At 42.5% G+C, this 9,324-nt stretch overlaps 1 protein-coding gene across 1 annotated transcript in view; it reads left to right on the top strand.

The window, feature by feature from the left end:
* Nucleotides 1–7,069: 7,069 nt before the first annotated feature.
* LOC133847874 (uncharacterized) overlaps nucleotides 7,070–9,324 on the top strand; it is a 62,323-nt gene continuing 60,068 nt past the window's right edge. The window contains exon 1 of the mRNA XM_062283146.1: nucleotides 7,070–8,831. Within this exon, the coding sequence (XP_062139130.1) occupies nucleotides 8,795–8,831 (37 nt within the window). The 5' untranslated portion in view covers nucleotides 7,070–8,794. The remainder of the gene's footprint in view (nucleotides 8,832–9,324) is intronic.

The following is a 9,324-nucleotide window of genomic DNA, read 5'->3' as shown; positions in this document are numbered from 1 at the left end:
GCCAAGCGTTGGCATTGAGAGAGAGACCTCTTCAATTGGTGCCACGGGCCGCACAGCGGGTGACGCCGACGGTCGCCCGCTCGGTCGGTCTGTCGGTCGTTTGTTGGTTGGTTGGTTGGTTTGGTTGGTTTGGTTGGTTTGTTGCTTTTGGTGGGTCGCTGGGTCCGCCAGTCACCCAGTCAAGGAAACTGTTTGGGTTTGGGTTTGAGTTTGGGTTGACATAGCGGTGCTATCGAGACTGTGACCCGCAATCGATCCAACAAAAAAGCCCGTTTCACGCGACAATTAATAGCTGGGCAACGCCGTGGCGACGCCTGGCACGGCCCCTGCCCAGCAAAAGACAGAGAGAAAAAAAAACGAAGAAAACGGCAACCGTTGTGGCAAGAGGCAAGGCAAGGGCAGCGCGCTTGTGGTTGCAGGTTGCAAGGTTGGGAGATTGCACGAGGCACGAGAGGGGGGATGGGGAAGAATTGCACAACGGTAGCCGTGATAATGGGCAGCTTTTGTGGCTTAGGCGGCCGCTGGCCAATTGCAAATTGGGGCCGCCACTTAAGGAGCAATCATGGCCAGTCGGCGAGCGAGATGTGGCAAGCTTAATGCTAATGCAACAGCTGCCCCATGGCCAGATGATGAAGGTGTGCAACAAGCGAACGATCGCTTGATCGATCGATCGTACGATCGATCGCTTGGCCAATTTGTCGACACTTCTAATGCTGGACATGCGCCGCAAGGATCGCGTAATGACCGCTGTTGTTGTTGCTCCTCTTGCTTGCTCGCTGCACTTTGGCAAAGCCCGGTTGCAGTTGCTGTTGCTGTTGCAGTTGCAAGGAGTGCACACTCAAAACTCAAGCAGTTCGGCTCGCTTGCTCCGCATATGTCACAAACAGCGAGGTAGTAAATCCCCTCCTCCTTCTCTTCTTCCTCCCTCCCCCCTATTCCGTGGTAATTGTCGGCAATTCTGTAATTTTCGTTGCAAGCTTTGTTGCAGCCAGCAGTTGCAGTTACCTCACATCTCGCCGACAAACAAGAGCGCGTGAGGCTTTGCCTATACTTTGTATAGTGTGTGCATACATTATGCGATATATAGTGTATATGTATGTATATACACTGATCCATTCATAACACTTCCCTCCACACGGCGAACTGTGCTTATTATTTACTTATTGAAATGCCGCTGCGAAGGGTAATTACGAGTGCTCCTTTTTGGTTCTGTTTGATGTCACCGCATTCCGTAACAGCTCAAAACTCAAAATGCGAAACAAAACAATCGACAAAATTATTATACAAATCTCGCAACTGTTGCGCACACATACACACACACACACACACACAGATTAAGACACATTTACACACACCCGCACAGCGCGTTTAACCTTTTTTTTAGCGGAGGGACAAGCCCTAAAAAGTCAGCAGTCACAACATTGTATGATTAAAATTACGTTTATAATTATGATTCGATGAGTTTGTTGGATTCACTAACAGTCGATTATATTCACAATACTTAACGAAAACATTTCAAAATATGCATTTAATAGAACAAAATTTAACTCCGAAAATATTGATGTTTAATTTATAGTATATAAAACATTTTCAAGACTAACAAGTAAGAAAGATATAATCAAGTTTCAAATAAAATCACAATAGTGCGACATTAATCTTCAATTATTTTTAATGAATATATCGAAAGCTATATTGGTATATCTGGTATATTAATATACTATTACATTGAAAATATTCCATAGATTGCATACAGACTGCAACATACGTTTTTGGTTAGCGGGTATAAAAATCATATCTGTGCTGAATGTTCTCTAATTTCAACAAATAAATAATATTTATTTTGCAAAAATCCCAAGCAAAAACTATATAAAATATTCTACTTTTATGCTTTATTTTTTTTTTTACTTTACAAAATGGTAATTTGGTTTTCTTTTTGCAAGTTGTTTTCTAGTGCAGTCAACTATGAACAGTTAATATTAAAAACGTCCTGTACATAAATGAAAATTAATGTAACAAAGGAGAACCTTAATTAAATTAGTATAATTTGATGAAATTCGATTATTTTTGTATTTGGCCACTGAACGTACTCAAGCATTTTCTACTTAAACAGATTAAATTCATCAAAACCAAAATGTGATTTTAGAGAGAAGAATAGTATTTTGAAAACCTAAAAAACAAAATTTTAACTTTAAATTAACAAAATTATAAATATAAAATTATGTTGGGTATTCTAATTATATTTATATATTCCAGTTAGATGTTAAACTTATTTTTAACTGATCTTCTAATAAAACTTTCAGGAAAAATTTTAAGAAATTGGATATTAACGAACACAAATATAAAAAATAAATTATGTTTATATAATCCAGCAAGGTGTTAAATTTACTTGTAACTGATCTAATAAAAAAAAAGAATATTTATACATATATATTTATTTATTTAAAAGAAGAGAGTGCTAGCTACTAAGGCCATCAACTCAGAAAAAAGAAAAACAAAAAAAAAAATACATAAATTTAATTAAGCATTAGTTTTTGGTTTGTCTATATACAATATTATTCTGATCTTTCAGATTGGCATAGATTTTAATTTTGGTAGTCCAATACAACATTTATTGTATATTAGTTGGATTTACCTTTAAATTTGTCATTATGATTTTTATGGTTCTTAAATTATCATTTTGCTTAAACCTAATTTTTAGTACTATACAAGTCTGGGGAAATTTGGATGTTAAATGGGTTAAGTACGAATACAAATGCACAGTCGATGGTACGTTAGTTTCAGTTATTCTTATAATCCAAATTTTCAAGATGCAACTGAAATTCAAAGACTCAATCATCAATCAAGTGGCCAACAAGTTACGAGTAAATACGTGTTCTGGTCATCGTGCTTAACCTACATATGAATGTAGCATGTGTTTATGTATGTGTCGCTTATACAATTTCGATCTGGCATATAACCCTTTGTGCGATGATGCTGCTGTCTGCGTCTGCCGGCGCTGTCAACGCAACAGCGACGACTGATAAGCGTGCGACGGATGCCAAAGCTCGTCTGCACGTAACCCCATCCGAAGGTGGCCAAACTCGTCTCTGCTGCTGCTGCTGCTGCTGCTGCTATAGCTGCTGCGGCGACTGCGGCGACTGTTGTTCGCTCTCTCTCGATGTGCTTTGTGCTCTCACACATGTGCGTCTCTCTCGCTCGCTCTTGCTCTCAGCCAGACAAGGCTAACGGCAGCAGCAGCAGCAGCAGCAGCGTTCTCTCGCTCTCCCATTTGTTTTGGGCAACGCTCTCTGACTCTCGCAGTGGCTACCTGTGTGTGAGAGCGCGAGTAACGGTGCTTCGCCAGCAGGCAGGTTGAGTTATGGGGAGAGAGGAGGTGAACTTGGTGAGGACAAGAAGAGTGACAAATGGGGAGGGGAGGGAGGCGGGAGGTATATGGCGAGAGCAACGATGGCCAATCGATGGGGCGAACGCGCGTGTGCGACGCTCGTGTGAGTGCGTTTCACATGTGAGCGTGTGTGCGAGTGTGTGTAAATGCGTGTGAGTATGTGAGTGTGCGAGTGTGCGAGTGTGTGTGTGCACATAAGCAAATGCGCCGATACATATGCTATAGCCATGGGGCAATAACTGTGGACACACACATGAGATATGCGTGTGTGTGATGTGAGTGAGTGGAGAGTCGAGTGGTGGAGTGGGAGAGGTGGTGAGAGAGGGAGGGGGGGGAGCAACTAAACAATGGGTTAAGCTTGAGGTTATCTGAACTGCGAAGCTGCAGGCGAGCAAGTGTCATATGATTTACACACACATACACACACACACACACACACACAAGCACACACACTCGACTGAAGTTCATGTGTGTAGGGGGAGGAAAGCTAAAGCTGAAGTTGTGTCTCAGTGGACACTCACAATACACTTGCACATGTGTGTGGCGCTAATGATCTCTAGCCATCTCGCTCTGGTTCCCCCACCCCATCACTATATCCCTCTCCCTTTCACACACACATACACACACACAGCCGCAGCACAATTAACAATAAGGCAAAACCTTTGCAATAAAAACAATTCGCATTCACTTTTGGGCCAGCATCACACACACACACACACACACACACGCAGAGAGACAAGCTCACATACGTGAGTACGTGCTCTGTGTGCTTCGCATATCAAAGCGCCTGACATTAATGGGTGCAATGCTAGGCAGCGCAGTCGGCAGCGCAGTCAGCAGCGTTCACAGCAGCTTCGTATATGTGTGTGTGTGTGTGTGTGTGTGTGTGTCTGTGTGGTTCGAACAGTTTGCCGCGTCCAGACTTGGCCGCTTCGCAACTTGCAACTTGCAACATGCTGCAAGCCACCCACCAAACTCGTTGCCCTCTGCCGCAGTCGCAGTCGCCGTCGCAGCCGCAATGATTAATGTGCATTAGCCGGTGTTGACCGCGGTGGGCGAGCATTAAGCTTAACTATGAGCATTCTCGCAGCAGCAGCAGACGCCAATTGCAGCGAGTACGCACCTACACACTCACAACACACACACACTTATGAGTACACTCACTCCCACAATTTGTATTTGCTAATGTGTGTGATATGATATGTGATTCGTGAATATTCTCGAGTATATTCACGAATATATTTATGAATGCATTCAGACATTTATTTTATAGAACAAAATATTTCTCAAAAATTATTTATGAATACACTCGTGAATGCATTCACAAATACATATAAATACACTCGCGAATATATTCACAGATACATAAGAATACACTCGTGAATATATTCAAAAAATACATGTGAATACACTCGTGAATATATTCAAAAAATACATGTGAATACATTCTTGAATATATTAAAAAAATACATGTGCATACACTCGTAAATATATTTTAAAAAAATGGGTATACTCGTGAATATATTCACAAATTCATAAGAATACACTCGTGAATGCATTCACAAATACATATAAATACACTCGAGAATATATTCACAGATACATAAGAATACACTCGTGAATATATTCAAAAAATACATGTGAATACACTCGTGAATATATTCAAAAAATACATGTGAATACATTCTTGAATATATTAAAAAAATACATGTGCATACACTCGAAAATATATTTTAAAAAAACGGGTATACTCGTGAATATATTGACAAATTCATATGAATACACTCGTGAATATATTCACAAATACATATGTATACTACAAGTTAATACACTTATGAATAACCTGGTGCATTCATATACACCCGTGAATATACTCGCAACATTCGAACAGTGTACTTTATGCCCGAAACACGTGCGAATCTGAATGCATTCGTGAATACCCCAGCGACAGAAATCGAGCAGAGCACAGAAATCTCGGCAGACATTCACTTTGAAATGAATACAATGCAAACAAACACTCACATGGCACTCGCGAGTTGCGAGTTACGAGCTGTGAGCTGTGAGTTGTGAGTACACTCAACTAAACACCCACCCAGCAGCCACCTGAACTTCAACCCAGAAAAAGACCAAGCTCAACTCATTGACTAACTACGCCAAATGATGGCAGCGACGTCAACGTCATCGTCGCCGTCGACGCTGGCAGAGCGCACAGCTCACAGGGGGAGTAACAAACTGCCCGTTGGCGCTGGCAGCGACGCTGACGTTGCGACGACGACGACGACGACGACGACGACGCCAACGTTGGCGTTGCGAGTGGTTTGGTCGGTTGTAGCGCTGTGGCCTCTTGTTGAATGGAAGATGGGCATAAACTAAGTTTAGTTTATTAGATGCACACGAGCAGCCGCGTTGTGAGGACGTGCCACAAGTTCCTGCCACAAGTTCAACCGGTCCACCGGGGACACAACGAAAGCGACGCGCGCGAAAAGTCGGAAAACTTTGTGTCAAAAAAATATCGAGAGTGTTTTGTTGTTTTTTTTTTTTGATTCGCTGGTAATTTACACATTCATATTGAATATGAAAAATGCTGCAAGTTGTTGTTGTTTTTGTATTTTTGCGCGGCAAAAATGTTGCGCAGTCGTTTAAGTCGCTTAAGCTGCGCGCGCATTGTTATCGTTATTGTTATCGAAGCTGTTCTTGTTGTTGTTATCGCACGCATTGTTGTTGATGCCGGCTTTGAAACTTTTGTCACTTCTATTTCTCCGTCTCCGTCTCCTTCAGCTGTATTCGTCCTCCTCCTACTCCCCCCCCTTGCTCTAACACTTCACACATGTTTGAGACGCGTTCTTATCAGCCAGCGTCACGTCGCGTCGCGGCGCGTCAAAGAGCAGCGCAGTCAACAGCGACGTCGCCACATCGAACTTGGCTATTTTCATTTGTTTCAACTGGCGCAAGCTTCGCCTCTCTCTTTCTCTCTCGCAGTCTGTCTCGCTCGCCCGCTCACACAAGCTAGCTCGCTCTCGCAGTCATATGTGTGTGTGTGTGTGTGTGTGTGTGTGTCCACCCCCACATACGCACACATATGCGGCCAACGGACCAACGAGTGCCAGCAAACCAAATAAACAAACGCAACGACAACGACGACAGTGACAGCGACGTCGACGGCAGCAGCAGCAGCCCAGCAACCCACCACCACCATCAACCCACCTCGTTCCCCTCCTCCTCTGCACCCTCCACCCTCCACCCTACACCACCACCATCAACAACAACAACAACAACAACAACGACACCAACAATAACAACAAACCACCACCAACAGTAAAGGGCTGCGTAGCTTTGGCGTTGGCGTTAGCGTTGACGTTGACGTCGACGTTGGCGTCGCTTAGCCAAAATCAAATTTTCAGATTGGCATTAAAGTGCAAAACCCTAAAATAAAATTGAATTATCTGAACAGTCGCTCGCAGGACATCGTCGCGTTCGGACCATGCACTCGTGTTGTTGTTGTTGGCTTGGCTGCTTGGCTTTTCCTTAGGCTCGCATCAAAAAGCGCTCTGCCGCAGTCGCTGCCGCTGCCACTGTCGCAGTCAGTGACTCTCTCTCTCTCACAAAACTACCTTACATACATGTGTGTACATTCGCTCACTCACACACACACACACACACACATACGTGCACACATGCACGCTCGCTTACTCTCTCACGCACTGTGGACTGTTTGTTCGTCCACTCGTCAAGCTTTCGTTTCGTTTCGTTTCGTTTAGCCGACGACGACGACACAATACACGAAGTTCTCTCTTTGCCCGTTGCCCATTCACACTCACTGGCCTCGTGTGCTAGTGCGCTGGTGTTAGTGTTGGTGTTCGTGTTGGAGTGTGTGTGTTGGTGTCGCTACGGCGCTTTGTGCTTTGTTGGTTGGACAACGGCAACGGCAACGACAACGACAACGACAACGACAACTACGACAACAGAGCGACAGCCGCAGTCGCAGTCGCAGTTGTAGCAGAGTCAGCGAAGACGCGCTCGCCGCTCGACGCCTCGCAGTAGTCGCGTACTTCCGCCGTTAACGTTAGCACCACACATTTTTACTGACGAGGCTGCCACCGCCGTCGTCGTCGTCGCGGTGCACGCAGCAGCAGCAGCAAACGCAACTGCAACAATAACAGTTATCAGTTAACAGTTAGCCACAGGACAACAAACAAACAAATTATGCTGACGCGCTCTCCAATTGAAAACTAAAACACAACGCGCATTCCTTTCCTCCCCCCTCGTCAACCATCCGTCGCCCAACCAACAACACATTATTATCTAGCCGGTAAAACACACATATACTCACAACACACACACACACACACGTTAAGAAAGTGCAAATTGTTTTTTTTTTCAAGTGCTAAAGAGTTGTGTATTCCAATTGGAAGGCGAATTTTGGTGTGTTTTGCCAATTGGACGAAGCCGCAACGCAACGTGAATGTGTCAGACAAAAACATCGAAGCGAACGATAAAGTTGTGAAGCAAAACAGAAAACGCAAAAAAAAAAAAAAAACAGAAAAAATGAAAATGAAGAACGCGCTAAAAACAACAAAAACAACAACAACAGCAGCAACAACTAGCAAAGCATAGGGAAATAAATACAACAGCAACAAGAAAGAACGGCAGTGTTCCAATAAGAAACGAAGCATAAAGAATAGAAGAGAAGGAAGCGAGAAGAGGAAGCAGCCAGCAAGCAAGCAAGCACTCTGTGTTTGTGTGTGTGTTTCTGTTTCTGTTTCTGTGTGCGTGTGCTTGAGTGCGAATGCGAATGCGAATGGGAATCTGTTTGTTTTTGTTTTGTTTGTTTTGTTTGCTCAATTTGCGATATCAAATGAAATAAATCGAATTATGTTAATAAATCATTTTGTAATTGTATTAAAGGCTTGCCAACAAAATGACAACAACAACAACAACCACAACCACAACAACGACAACAATAAATAAAACAAAACTTAAGCTGCCGAGTGGCCGCCGCTTGAGAAACATTTAAACGGCCCTCCGACAACAACAAAATAAATAAATAAACAAATTTGATCAAATCACGAAAATCACTTGGAAAACATATTTAACAAAAAAGTAGTGCATTTTTTATATTGAAAATTAAAAAAAGAAACACAAACAAGCAAACAAAAAAAAAAGAAAAAAGAAAAAAGAAAGGAAAAGTGCAATAATAAAAATCAAATCAAAGTAAATCATAAAAATAAAAACAAACAATACATTTATCAAGTGTTTGACGACAAAGCGAAAGAGAGCAACTAGGAAAGACGAAGGAGGAGAACTTGAGGAACGAAGGAGAGGAGAGGAGAAGAGGAAGCCCGCCCAGCTGCCATTGCGGGGGCGAGCGCTCGGCAAAGTTTCGAAACACCTTTGGAAATTGAAACAAAAATGAGAATTAAAATGCCCGCGGTTCGAATTGCACAAGGTGAGTACGAAGAAGAAGAAGATGAAGATGAAGATGAAGGAGAAGGAGAAGAAGAACAAGCACAACAAGTGCACCCCTTTAAAACTTCCCTTTTGGCAACTATTCATCCCAAGTTGACAAAAGCTCTTAAAGCTGACCAGCTTAAGGGGGTGGTTGGGGGAAGTTGGGACACCTGTGGGTAGGGATTGGAAACGGGAAACGGGAAATGGGAAACCCAATGCGGGATGCGTAAAATGAAGTTAATTGGGACATTTTCTAACATTTGATACTTATCGATATGCATATCGATAGTTGCGATAGTAAGACTTAACTTTTCTATTACCAAAACTAGCCTTTAAATATGTAGGAAAGATATTGAATTTACGTACTTTAAATATTTGTGTGCATTACTTATTTTCAAAACTATTAAATATTAATGATATGCTATTCTTCATATTGGAAATATAATAATGAATATTCAATAGTTTAGATTACTTGTTTATTCATTAAACTT

The sequence above is a fragment of the Drosophila sulfurigaster genome, chromosome X (assembly GCF_023558435.1).
Source record: "Drosophila sulfurigaster albostrigata strain 15112-1811.04 chromosome X, ASM2355843v2, whole genome shotgun sequence".
In the NCBI taxonomy this organism is placed as follows: Eukaryota; Metazoa; Arthropoda; class Insecta; order Diptera; family Drosophilidae; genus Drosophila; species Drosophila sulfurigaster.
This window is presented reverse-complemented; position numbering and strand designations above follow the sequence as displayed.